Raw genomic sequence first — 14,499 nt, 5'->3', positions numbered from 1 at the left:
AGAGTGAAATAAGGTTTTAGGCAAACTCTGCCAGATGTATTAGGAGCTATGATTCCATCTGTTGGAGTGACTATGAATAATATGAAAATTATGTACGCTTCTGGATAGTTTCCAACACTACCAACCTATTATTGCTAGTAAATAATGAACTAATTGCTATACGAATGGTGATTATGCAAAACTGGCTAACACTGCACCTTCATCCAATATAACAGTATTATTATCGGTGCATATGTTGGTAATATTATTAATTTTTCTTGTGAAGTCAAAGCTTTTGAAGAGTATGGCTTATGGGAATCAGTGGGTTCATGGATTGGTGAAATTGGAAAGGGTTTTGGAAAGGTTGGTGAGTGGTTTGACAGCCTGAGTGGGGGCATGCTAAGGCCTACTAACACATGTATTTATTTGTGCAGTTGTTCGATTTCTCTTGCTTAAATTTTCTGAAATCATATTTTCAAAATATGGGTGTAAGGAGAAGAACATGTTCTCTAAATGGAAAAGATATGAGATAGAGGTGGAAGATGTCAGAGATCGAGTATGTAATCAACTTAAGAAGTTTGAAGAATTAAAAGGCAAGAGACAAAAAGGTCACACAGTCTATATTTTAAATAGTTTGGGCGTTTAGTGATGATAGAATTGTCAAAGGGGGGAAATTGTCAGAGCTATTGGGCATTAATCATGAATGTGCATTACTAATAGTGTCAAGCAATCAACACTCAGATTCACATGTGCACAGATATAGTATTGCTGTTGGAAATAATTTTGATATGGCCTGTTAAAGTGCATTTTTCTCATCTAGGCCTTGGTGGCAGCTTCCTCACAATAGCTGTGGCATATTCACGGTTTGTTGCTCCTGCTGCACATAACCAAGCAAGTCATGTTTGTCTATTTCTGAATGACATTGTTCTCAAAGAAGACTCTCCAACATGGGCTCACAAATGTAATATATTGTTAATGATCTTTTGCTTCAAGACAGTATTGCATTCAATCACAACAGTTCACTGTTTATGTAACTAGGTTTTTTCTGATACCTCCAGATGATGTTATTTCAGCCTCTCTAAATCAATGTTCATGTAGTAGGTTAGAGCTAAGATGGCAGGACAGTATGACACTTTTAATATGCTGATTCTTATTTGTTGAATGTGAATTTCTGCACATTCCATTATGTTCTATGGGGAGATTTCCTATATAACCCCTCAATTTTGGGGGTGAGCCACAACTCTAGACAGACTTTTCCTATGCTACTAGGTTTGCTGTCTGATTTCTTGTTGACTTTGTTGTACATCTGAGGCTTACGGCCCTATTACGAGTCTGGCAGTCTCAAGACTTCACCCAGGCCTAAAATGTATTTAGGATAAAGTGAAGATGCTAACTAGCGTTACCCATTTAATGGCTATAGTAATGTAGACTGGTATAAATAATCGCCTTTGTAGAAAAAGCTGGCTTTTTTTACAAAGCATAGTTAAAAATAAAATACCTTTCGACGGGCTTCATCACGGTGTAATAATTCTCCTTTAAACGTCTATTAGCTTTAACACTTGGTATTCACAATAAACAAGTGAGCAAGCGAGGCCTACTGCCTTTGTCGTCTACTAAGCAAAGTGGTTAAATAGCATCTGTTGTAACATTTCTGAACGGGTGGGCTTAACAAGTATTTTCACATTGCAAATCTGCCCCAAGGGATTGTCAGGGAGGTTAAACAACACTAAAACATTGCCTACTATTGTAAGCTGTGAGATCCCATATGACAAAATAACAAAGTACTGTTTTTTCCAAAGTGTAATAACAATGCACCTTTAAAAGGTTCTTGCCTTTGATAGGCGCTTCACAATAAATAGGTCAGGCCGAATGCCTTTGTCATAATGTTTTTATAATAAACATATCAGACCTATCTCACATTACAAAACTGTTTAACAACGAACCAATCGAGTCTATAGAATTTATCATTGACTTGTGTATAACCAGCTCCCTGTATTGAATGTGAGCTAGCGCACGGAGCAGCCTTTTTTCGTCAAAAATCACAAATATGAACAAAAACATATTTGAAAGTAATGACCAATGACACAGTTGTCTCCCCAGTAGTGAGTGGAGCATGTTCTCAAAAGTGACTGTTACATATTTCTAGTGTCCTGGGCAGCTGCTTGTCTGAAGGTCTTCCCGATGCGCATGTCTGATGATATTCCGCTATTGGTGATGAACATCTACCATAGCAGTGAACGGTGTTTCAAAATAAGTGTTTGATTATTCTTCTGGCCGCTTACCTTTCTCCAGCAGTGAGTGCAGGCAGCTGCTCCTCGCCTGGCTGAGGCGGGGAGGAATCATCCAGGATCCGCTGAAACTGCATCTCCAGATCACGCGGGTTCAGAAGCTTCCCGCCATGGTACAGCCAAACCTTGAAGAACCGTCCCTTGTGGTAAACAACTAAGTGCTTGCTGTCCATCAGGTGCAGGAGGGTGTCTGATGGTGGGACAAGGAATAGACAGTTATCCGCATGTTCTGGTGGGGACTCAACGTCATCCTATTGTTCATTTCTAGGCAAATCTAACCTCCTCTGTGAAAGTGGTATGTAAGAAATTCCTATGTTCATAATATAATGCGCTATGGCCAAGTTACCCAACAAGAGGATCTCCTTTACAGGTATCCATCTCTCAAACCTCCATGAATTGAGAGACACCTTCTCAGATGCCAGCAATTAGGAGTCACCTCATATGAACCCAGAGATATTCACCTTCTCCATTATGGAGAGTAGGAAGACTTCTTTTTTGTAATCTAAGTCTGGGAGCTCCTCCTACATACACAGTGATAGGGGTATCACATCCTATGTGCATACCAATTAGGAGCCAGATCCTCTGTAGACAGGTATCCCACCATAACAACTGGGACCCACTTCGCATGTACACAGAGCCACTAAGGTGCTTTCAGCATACACCGGCATATGAAGCCGACTGCAGTCTACGAAGGGATTGGGATACTCCTCCTAGCTATACAGCAATGAGAAAACATGACCAGAAATTGGACGCTACTTACAAGCTCTCAGGAATGGAGACAGACTCGCGGGTGCCCTGACATACATAGCCATTTTGCAAATGGCCACAGATTGGAAGCCACCTCTTACAATGAAGTGGAAGAGAGAGACTCATTTTAAACCTGGCGGAATTGGGAGCCACCTGGTAGGAGTCTTTGAATAGAGTATCCCTTTCTATGGTTCCTACCAGGGTAGCCTTCCACCCGGTGTCCATTTGTGCTTAATGTCTATTATGATGATGGATGCCCCTACATGAGCCAAAAAGGGTTTAAAACACTGGATTATCTCAAACGTACAGGAAGATTACAGACTCCGTCAGGAAACCTTGGATTGAGATCTTAAGTGTTCTGAAGTGAATGAGCTGCCATTAAGTGCTTAGAGCAAGAGAGCTCCCTACCTTTCTCCACGCCAGGGATTCGTGTAGAGTTGAAAATTCTCTCCATCTGGTAGGAGCACATCGGCACCAGCCCCATGGCCATTGTCTGTTGACAATAACAAAAAAAGCCAGAATTAGTGCTCTCAGCAACACCATCAAAGTCAATTACAGGCTTGTACGACAAAGATCTGGGGACTGTTCCCAATTCCTGACACATCCACTGCCTCCAAGCACAGTGACCAGCAAGAGGAGACTGTTAATGAATGAAAGGCAAACTTGTATAGTGCAACACTGCAAAGTGAATGTCAATGAGGCAGTACTTGACTGAAGGAGGGAGTGGTACCTTTTAACATAGGCAGATGTCTAGCTAGTTCTTTCTGAACTAATATCAGTAGAGACTGATTTTCAATTGAGGTATGCCGACCACAATATGCCACCACATTTTCAGAAACAACATGCGTTTGGATAGGGAGTGAGCTCTGATTGGCAGATGAATGCTTCAAAAATATTCAGTTTCAAAGGAATCAGGGATTTTTAACTTCTTGAGTGGCATTGCTAAAAAAGACGTGCAGTTAAGAGAATGCAACAAATTCAATTTAATATGAAATCTTTTAGGGCTTAGACAGCCTCATTTGATCAACTCAATAACATTATAACGTACTGGTGCTATACTCAAGCTTTTGGCTATGGTGCTCATCTTCTTCATGTCCATCTTCTAGACATTTCTATAAAGGAGCAGGTTTCTTTGAAATTTTTATTTGAGTGTAGGCTTCCTAAAATGTCCCCTTTGTTCACTTCTGACTAAAACACACTAAACTCGGGCCAGTCTTACCTCAACATTCACTTTAGAAAACAATCACAATGACTTGTTACTTTTGTCTCGCCTAGCTTTGTGCTTTACCAGTAGAACACATTCTCATTTAACACCGAGAGGACAAGACTAGCTATTCTGGGCAGATCGGCAATTACTTCCACTACAAGCAAGCCAGTGAATTTATTTACAAGCTCCCATCTGGACAATCTTTCTCTGCTCGATTCCTGAAGCCTCGAGCTTTAATACGTGCATATCCTTCACATGCCCAGAAGATTTCTAGACAGAAGGTTCCCTTCGCAGTACCTCAGCAATTCATCCCCTCAGCACCAACTTTAAAAGGTCTCTTACCACACATCAACTTATTAAAGAAATGATTAGACTCACCGGAGCTATCTCCTCGCGGTCCAGTTTACGGCGGTATAGTAGCATGGAATGCACTGCGTTTCCTGCCCGGGATGCTTGTCGAGATGTAGGGATTACATACAAGAGATCCTAAAACATGACACCAAGTTAGAAATTACAGTGAGATCCATTCTGTGTCCTGGATGAGATGTCCAAGGCCAGACATATGGACTGTGCTGGCATCCTGTAGTAAATCCCTTAGTGACTGCACAAGAGCTAAAATTCGATTTCATTTAAAGTGACATCACATGGTGTAATTGACAAGTGAAATCGCATGGGTTGAGGTATGGGAGCAATCATTCTGGAAAACTGCCAGTGAGTTATTAGGTGGGTTAATAGTAAAATTGCATCATAGTGGTAAATATGGAGGTGAGATTGTGATTTATAATTGACAGATAGGTTCATAAGGCATGGTCTCCGGGTGGGATTCCATGTGATCTCTCTCAGGGGAAATCTCATTGAACAGTCTACAAGTGTGATAAAGTGTAAGTTGCAGGTGGGTTCACATGGGATAACTAAGAGGTTGGATCACGATTATATAATCTACAGGTGTGAGGTAATCTAATATAGAGGTGGTCTTATGATCTACAGGTGTTACCACACAGGGAGATCTACAGATCATATAGGCTACTTAGTAGTTACACATTCTCGTATGCTTCATTTAGACGGGCATACGGTTTATCCTAGAGACACACTCACTGCAATCGTCTGGCTGCTGCAGTGCACAGCTTTCACTTGAAGCAGTGGTTGTGTTTTTAGAGTTCAGGAGTGTATGTGCGCATGCAGGCACACACCCGAGAACAAAACGCCACACGCACAAGCCATCAGCTTTTACAATACACGTCCTGCAGTACCCATGATACGGGTCGCATGTATTTACCATGACATAGTAGTTGCTGTTCACCATGATGGGCCCCCGGCCCCGGAGGTAGATGTAGTCCTCCCACCAGTCACTGACCTGTGAAAGGAAGAACAGAGGGCTACAGACAGTCACCATGCTGCCTCTGGTCACCAGAGGGAGATAGGAGTAGTTAATAATGTCAAGCTCATCAACAAACAAACTGCATGGTTTCCTTAGTTCATTTTCTTTTTGTTTAAGTCCTGATGTAATTAGTGAGACATTATAGTGTGGAACGTCCCCGTCATCAGCGGGTGCCACAGGTAAGCAGGCAATGGGCATGACACATGCGGTAATGGCATTTGGGCAGGAGTAGGTGAAAATATCACATACAAAGTGGGAAAGAAGACAGTATTGGACAAATCAGGATAAATCAATGGGCCATCAGTGATGCCAAGATTGCAGTAAAAAATTATAATAAGACACGTACCTTTTTTAAACCAGGATGTTAATTTGCAATGTCCCTGGATGCTGGATTACTATTACTTCAATTTGTTCTGTGTGTCTGATTCTTTGTGTCTATCCCTGTCCTAAAACCTTGTCTTCCTATTGTCCCACAGCCATGAAGTCCCTAAAACCTAAGATGTATCCTATTTTGACAAGATCTGCTTACAACATCTTCCCCCATCTTCTTAGGTGAAACAATTCCCAGTCTGTTGCCCATGCCTTCTCCGCCCCTGACTCATTCTGTCTCTTCTGCTGCTGGTCACAATGGATCTATTCTAGGTCAACCTTTTTCAGGTATTTGAAGTCCTGCTTCTTGCACACAGTTCTCAAATGTACTGCTTCTTTCCCCCAATGTTTCTGTTCCATAAAAGTGCGTTAATTAAAATACTGCCTCAGGCCCCCTTCCCTTCCATAGCTAAATCCATTAAAGTTACCTTGGAGTGCCCTCTTTAACACAGTCTGCCCCACCAAGTCCACTAATCTCTTCTCTAATGGGGTGAGGTCTTGAACCAGAGCACCAGAGAGCCAAGTTACCACTTGTATCAAATAACCGTGACAACAATGGATAGTTAAAATATAGTAGCCTGATATGAAAATACCCAGCCACTACAATAGTTGACCACCAAAATACATAGCTACAACAATCCACTATCGCTTCAGTACCAAGCCACTTCAATACCTGTTCACTACAATATCTCACTACTGCAAAACCCTACCAATGAAATAGCCGAACACTTCAATAATAAACCTCTTCAAAACCTTAACAATTCAATGGAGAAATATGTCAATTTCCATAAAACACTAAACATGGATTACACATTCTGATTACTTCAATACCGTCCCAAAACAATACCCGATCATTAAATTATCCTTCCTCTTCAAATACCTAACCACCTCAGTACAATACTACTGTAATGCAATACGTGAAAACAATACCTCAGTACAACTGCCGCCCACTACAGTGTGCGACAAATGAAATACATTCATCTTCAATAGTCAGCCACTACAATTTACCGCTAGTGAAATTAGATTTAGTAGAGAAAGAGGGGTAAGTTTGATGTAGAAGTAGAGAGAGAGGAGAGAAACGAGGATAAGTAAGGGAAGTAGAGAAAGACGTGAGATGGAGAGGGTGAGCTAAAATGGAGTAGGGGCAGCAGAGAAAAATGGTAGCTGGAGAGTGGTACAAAAAGCGGTTGTGATGGATGAGTAAGGTGATGAGAGATGCGGTAGAGGGAAAAGCAGTAGAAAGAGAAAGGGGAGGGGGACAGATGAGACATTGAGTGTATGTGAGGTACATTTTGAGGTGAAATTATGAGAGAAAGAGAGAGAGGGAAAGAAGTGGGATACAAGATAAGGAAGTGAGAGAGAAATGGGGTAGAAAATTGTGAGGTTGAGGGTAGTGACATAGAGAGAGGGCTGAGAGTGAGGAGTTAGGGAGTTTTTAAATGATTAGAAAATAATGCTTAGTTTTAAATATGTTAGCCTTAGCATACCTAGACCTCAGTCAGAGACAAATCCAAAGCCAGCATGCAAAGACATCCATCTTACAGTGACAGAGAAAATGTGTTTTTTCAAAAACTACAGGAAAAGTTCCCTAGATGTTGGTTTCTCTTCTGTTTTCCCTTTTCAGAAACTGAGCAAAATAGAATTAATTTTGCTGAGGCGCTTATCAGATGAGTGAAATGTTTAAATTTGTGTTCCTCACGAAGGAAACCATGGGCTGAATGTTCGTGTAGCTGCCACACATTCAAGGTCCTTTACCAGGGTCTCTTTTAACAACCTGAACTAAGTAAAGCTTTCACTTGTTGCATGAATATCACATTAGTTTCCTTATAGTTGTGAATGCATAAAAGTAGGTGTTCGTAAATGTTTCTTATTTCATAGATCACCTTTGCTGTTGCATTTTGGTCTGTGTGAATGTTATGTAAGGCTTGGACTTTGAATATCATCCTGTGAAGATTCTCTTTACTGTCCGAGGGCCGCTGCCATCGACACTCACATTGCCCCAATCCTGCATCTTAAACCTTTGAATGTATTAGTGAAAAGCATTGACAGGGGCGAAGAGAGGTGACGTGTAGAGAGATAGAGATAGCCAGCTGGGGTGACGAAGGATACGTGCTTGAGAGACAGGTGAAGTAGGTGGAGAAGACATGCAGAGAGGTGAGGCGAAATGAGAGCAGTGAGGAGTAGAAAGGGGCATGAGGTAGATGGAGGTGGAATAGAAAGAGGTAGAGATCAAAGGTAGGCACAGAAGGTTGCAGAGAGTTCAAGTCACGAAAGAGTGAACAGTGGGATATGAGAGATAGTTCAAGAGAGACAGATGTACGGTAGAGAGAGAAGAGATAGGGATGTAGCTAGAGAGAGAAGGGGAAAGAGCGAGCGAGCGAGATGAGATTGAGGAGATCAGGAAAGGAGAGAGATATTTGGAAGGATACACTTTAGTGTAATTGCTCCAGCTGCTAGGAACATGAGTGTTAAGTTTGAGCAGGCCTGGAGGGGGCAGCTGTCACACTGAAATCCAATGTGCACCTTATCACTTTATCAAGGGGCGCCCTGCGGGCTGGGGGGGCTCTACAAACCCTACCCCTGCAATATCCCTCCACTATCATACTCTACCATGACTTACCTTACTACTGCAAAACTCCACCCCCACAATACACGATCGTTGGTACTCAGCCACTGCAATGCTTGGTGAGTAACATACAGTCCACTTTAATGTCCTAACGTTTATATACACTCCCTCGGACAATCTCAAACATGAAAATGGCGACCATGCCCACAACTACACTTTCTATTGACTGAAATCAATCAAATACCTGATCACTTTATCTGAATAATAAGATCACACTTTACTCATTTAAGACTAATAGAGTTTTCAAATAGGGGCGAATGCTAGTTGTGTAGGCCCATAGGAGTGAATCTGCGTCTTAGATGTCCATCTAAAGCAATGCAAGATATATTTGGTATGTTTGTGTACATCGAGGGAAGAGCCAATGTGTGCGTGAGTGTGTGTGTGTACACGAGCGTGCGTTCGTGTGCACAGGAACAGGGGTACTGTTAGGTGTGAATGTACGTAGGATCGAAAGTACTCTCTCAATTGCATGTACCCAGGAAGGGAGGAGACGTCTGATGTACACAGACACGGGAAGAAACGTCTTCTTTGGTGTAAATATACGTACAATTTCAAGTCCTACTAGGTAGGTACGTACATAGGAATGACTGGAAAGTATGTGCAGATGATGGATAGTGCTGAATGCACAATAGCGGTGCATTGGTGTGTCGTCTGCGTGTACATAAGATGGTAAGTGATGCGCACACGGAGAGAGGGGAGGGCTTCTGGTGTAAATGTACACAGAATGAAAAGTACTGCGTGGTACGGCATCAATGAATTCTGTGCTTTTTTTACTGTTATTGATTGAACGCTTTCTATATCGTTAGAGTTCTGGGTGCACATAGGGAGGGGCGGTGTGGTATGTAAATCCACAGAAAGGGGCGCAGCGCAGTCATTCTTGCTATTCACATACACAGGAAGAGAGAGGCGTGCTGTCCAGACGTAGAAGTGCACACGGAAAGGAATTCCTTTCTGCTGGGACTCTGTTTAGGATCCAAAGTGAGGTGTGTGTGTGTGTCTAAAGGGTGCGGGTGGCTGTTCATCTTTACTTACATAGGAAGAGGAGGTCTGCTGTGATGCACACAAGGAGTACTTTTGGTGTGTGCAGAGAGGAAGAATCGCTATTTGGTGTGAACACAAACAGGAAGGAAGTGCTGTTTATTGTACAGAGGGTTGCATACGTAGAAGGGGAGCGCTGTTAGTTCTGTACGTACATAGTTAGTGGCCCACCAGGATTTGAGGATCAGGTACTTCTGCAGCCGGGGAGCAACCTTCTTCTGGAACTCTTTCGCCATCGTCTCCATCCTAACATACTGCTCGTCATCCAGCAGAGGGCGTACGGACTCCAGGTACTGCAGACAGCACAAAGACAGCTCATGAGTCACCCAAGATCGGGCGGAGGAGGGAAGACACAAACAAACAATTGACCCGCCTACTGCCAATGACACGTAACAGCAGAAAACTGCTTCGCGATCCGGCCAGAATGGAGAAAGACTCGAAGTCCAAGGCTCCGGGAGCTTCCAGGCAGGTATAGCCCAGGAAACTGGTCAAATCATCTGCAATAGATTAAAAATAGTCTCACTGCTGCCCATGCGTACCTCCCAGACTAACTCTGAAGGAGTATGGACGTTGAGCAACCATTATCGCTAGGGTTGTGGAAGTTACATCACGCACCCTTTGGCACCGAATGACATCACCGTTGCAGGGTTGACCGCTTCTCCCACCGTTAGTCCTACAGGAGCCTCCTATTTGCTACTGAGGGGCAGGTGAAGGGGCAGGGGGTGGTAATGACAGTGAGTGAACAAAGGTGAACATGGGTCTAATTACTCCCTATCGCTATCACAGGCTTCGTGACCCCAGAGGCAAGGGGTGGGCGGGTGGCAAAGGCAGTGCCAGGGGAACTAACGCACAAGCCAGGGATAGTAGCTGATGCCACCGAGTACCCCAACTGACATCCATGAGAAGCATTCAGTCTGATCATCCATATAACTCAAAACTGACCACCGTGCTGCAACACCCGTCACCTGTCAGTGCCACCGCCCTCACAGCCATCGTGTCCCCAGAGAACGCCTCCTCACTGGTCACCCGTCACCATCCACCCTCATCCGCCACTGCTCGCCTCTTGCACCAGCATTTTCCAAGCTCACATCCCCACTATCTGTTACCTCTCACCACAGCAGCAACACTCACCCTCATTCAGTATCCAACACTCTCCTCATCCACTGCGTTGAGTTCAACGTTTCCTTTGCGTCCACAAACCTTTCAAACTATCCTCCTTCAGGGGCCAGAGATGAGTTTTTGGGGACGAACTTTGGAAAGTCCGAAAGAGACCAATGTTAACAGCTTTAGAAGGAACTGTAGGACTTTTCTTGTATAACTCTCAAGCTGCTGCGCCGAGACACAGCTCCTAGAAGCGAGCTTTTGTGTACTAACTTATAGCTGATGACATCTTATCATGCTCTATCAGCAATAACGTGGGTACACCCAGTGCTTTAAATGAAAATATAGACGTGCGGGTACTCCCTATTTAAGGTACCTGCTTGCTCCTGAGAAGTGCTGGTACTCTTCCCATTAAATGTATTGCAGCAGTGCTGAGAAGTGCAGGTACTCTCCCTCACAAATTAAAGACGTCCAGGTACTCGGTACCGGTCAGTACCTGTTCATTTAAAGCACTGGGTACACCAATATAACTCTTTTGGCCTCATTCATCGCCTCACCCCGCAGTGTCAGTACCTACCGCTCGTCTACACCTGTTCGCCTGGTGCCCCAGCAGTGCCAATGTCCACTCCGCCCGTCACTTCTTAGACCCAGGCCTCGTGCACAAGCCCCACCCTCAGGACTGATTCAGCGCGGGTCTCCCCACAGGTGGTGCGAGCGCGCTTGTGCATCCCTGTAGCCCGTGCATGCCATTACACACGTACAGATCACTGAGATCTCCCACCATGGACGCTGGAATGGGCTTTGGTCCTCCTATGGGTAGGGCCTTCCCTTACCCTCTGGACTGTTTTCCCAATCGAAGGAACAGGCAGCGTGGGGAGAGAAGTCTGGAAACTGTACAACATCGGGTTGCGTCCTGAGACCAGCCTCAAAGCTCCCTGACAAACACAAATGGAAGGAAACAAAAGGCAAGACTAGAATTAGGCTTACAGACAGCGGTTACAGGTACAGAGGAAGCACACATCTGGCATTAGGACTCCCTAAAGCCTAAACTGCTATGTTTCACATTTATAAGGGCCAACAGATGGCATCCTGGCTGCACACTATGCGCCAGTATTTCAGGAGGACAGCGAGGGGCACCATAGAGTAGATGATAGTAGCCCATGTTCCTAGTGTCCAAAACAGTGCACTCTGCGGGGTCAGCCGGTTGTCAGAAATACCCCATATTGCTCATGACTAACAGAATGGCGCTGTTACTTACCAGTACATATTTTTAGCCCACATCATCCTCACTCCAGTCAGTAATTATGTCCTGAATCCCACCTCCAGGGAAAGGAGGTAATCAGGAGTGCTGTGATGGAAGCCCCTTCTACCCTCAGCTTGACGTCATAATGGGGCTGGCCCTCGCGGTACCCTTCTGAATTTTCCCAAGAACTGTCAAAATCCTCTAAGAATGGTAGAGCGGGTGGGTTGTAATGACTGGGACGAGGATGAGTTGGGCTAAGAGTATTACAAACACAAAACCTTGGAACCATTTGCATGTAAACATGACATTTTAAAGCATCATAGTAACATCCGATTTATCACTCAAAAGTTATGAAGGTTATCAAATTATTGATATTAAAAAAGCAAACAAAATGTCACCACATTGTTTACCTAATTAAGAACCCCAGAACCAAAGAGGCCCATGTAGCAGCTTGGTATATATCTTCTAAAAATGATTTTTCATGAAACTCAGCACAAGAGGCAGAAGTTCTTCTTGTCAACCTTCCCTGAATATTACACAGGGTAGAATGATCCTACCCAGCATATGCCACAACAATAGTTTCTTTAATCCCTCAACTGATGGTCATCCTGGATGTCTTCTTACCGCTACCTGACATACTAAAAGTAAAAAACGAGTGATCTGCTTTCCGAAATGCAATGGACCTGTCAAGATAAATTGACAAATCTCTTTTAGTATTAATGTGATTCAATAAACATGGTATATCAGAAATAGAAGGAAAGAAAGTAGGCACAATGACATTCTGAGACAAATAAATGGAAGAAGAATTAACTTTCAGTATAAATGAAGGGTCAAGATTTTCAACTTTCTCCATCTTCCATTGTTAGACCTGGGATCCTTGCTGTGGTTTCCCCTGTCTTTTTGTCTCTGCTTCCTGTTTTTGACTGTGTGCTGGACTATGTTTTTATTGGTTTTGGTACTCTGGACACTTTACAACTGCTGTCCAGTGCTAAAGTGCAAGTGCTCTCTGTGTAAACTAAAAAGGAACCTCTGCCAAGGAGAAGAGTTGAAGAGCTGGAGTAGGAATACTGCCCCTTTGCTCGGGCCTGTGCTTTGTCGGGTTGGCCTGCAGTTGCTGCTTCTGCCTGAAAGAGGACAAAGACTGGAATTTGTGGTATATTCCTACTTGTTAAGTGTCTCCAAGGCTTTGACTGAGCATACCTCCTGTTTTGAAGTCTCAGGGCCATCAAAGACTTTCTCTGCCAGCACCCGGACACTCTGCGGAGACTCCCACCCTGCTAAGTGGTGCCCAAACCAGTCCCTGGGCCTTAAAAGGAGAAGCTAGTAGAACCAAGGAGGAAATCCATGCACAAGAGCCGTGCGTGGAAAATTAGACGCACCACCTGCAATGCGGCTGTAAAAACGATGCACCACCTGCATCGTGGCTGGGAAATCGATGCATCACCTGCATCGCAGCAGGAGAAACGACACAGCACCCACTTGTGGCTGTTAAAATCGACGCAACCCCCACGCAGTGTGGTTCCTTATCACCATGCAGTTGGAATTCGCACACATCATCGCTGGTGTCATGATCAATGAGAACCCGCCCAGATCCGAGGTGCCTGTCCGGAAATTGATGCATCGCTCTCTTGCAGGAGAGAAAAACGACGCATCGCTTACCCGACTAGAGAAGAAACGACAGATGGCCTCACTTGCGAGTAGGGAGTTGACACATTGCTGACTTTTCCGACACACGCTCACCCATGCAGCTTTATTTTTTATGCAGACCAGGTACTTTGTGTAACATCAACGCATCCATTGTTTTCTATGGAGTAGGACTCTTTTTAATTAAAAAAAAAAAAAATCATAACTTTGTTTATGTTGGATTTGTGTCATTTTGGTCTTGTTTGTTTGAGATAAATATTGGCTATTTTTCTAAACTGGTGTGGTGTCAATTTTGTAGTGTTTTCACTATATTAATGCATGTGTTGGTACAAATACTTTACACATTGCCTTTAAGATAAGCCTGACTGCTTGTGCCAAGCTACCAAGGAGGTGAGCAGGGGTTATCTTAAGTGTGTATCTCCATTGCACTGATTAAAGTGAGGGTCCCTGCTTGGCAGAGTGCAAACTGACTGCCACCAGAGACTCCCTTTCTAACATCCATGAATCTAAGAAAGGGGCAGGGTCCAGATAATAGGGATGAAAGCTTACCCATTCTTTGGCCAGATATGATAGCTACCTAGAGAGCTGCATTTTAAGAAATACATTTTAAAATCTGCTAATATTAGACAGATTTAAGGACTAACGGCAGCTCCCACAGTGGAGAAATAGGGTCGGAAAGTAGTCTAGTGAAAGAAAGACTCTTAAAGAGTCCAGAGACTAAGAGATCAGTGCGCCTGAAAGACTCATCAAACTCAAGGGATGCCTTGACTGCAAACTATTAGGTTTTCAAAGTAGAGCAGAAAGATTCTGTGGGAGCCCGTCCAACAAAAACTGAAGGATCAAATGTAAAAAAATTGAATTGGAGACAGAGTGAACAGT

At 43.7% G+C, this 14,499-nt stretch overlaps 1 protein-coding gene across 1 annotated transcript in view; it reads right to left on the bottom strand.

Annotated features, from left to right (window-relative positions):
- The window catches only part of CPT1B (carnitine palmitoyltransferase 1B), a 144,581-nt gene that overhangs the window by 97,037 nt on the left and 33,045 nt on the right, over nt 1-14,499 (bottom strand). The window contains exons 5-10 of the mRNA XM_069229479.1: nt 11,567-11,668; nt 9,788-9,925; nt 5,498-5,575; nt 4,600-4,707; nt 3,423-3,507; nt 2,262-2,457 (exon numbers count right to left, since the gene is read on the bottom strand). Of these exons, the coding sequence (XP_069085580.1) occupies nt 2,262-2,457; nt 3,423-3,507; nt 4,600-4,707; nt 5,498-5,575; nt 9,788-9,925; nt 11,567-11,668 (707 nt within the window). The remainder of the gene's footprint in view (nt 1-2,261; nt 2,458-3,422; nt 3,508-4,599; nt 4,708-5,497; nt 5,576-9,787; nt 9,926-11,566; nt 11,669-14,499) is intronic.

This window comes from Pleurodeles waltl, chromosome 4_1 (assembly GCF_031143425.1).
Source record: "Pleurodeles waltl isolate 20211129_DDA chromosome 4_1, aPleWal1.hap1.20221129, whole genome shotgun sequence".
NCBI lineage: Eukaryota > Metazoa > Chordata > Amphibia > Caudata > Salamandridae > Pleurodeles > Pleurodeles waltl.
Note: the sequence above shows the minus strand (reverse complement) of the source record. Positions and strands in the feature narration are given on the sequence as shown.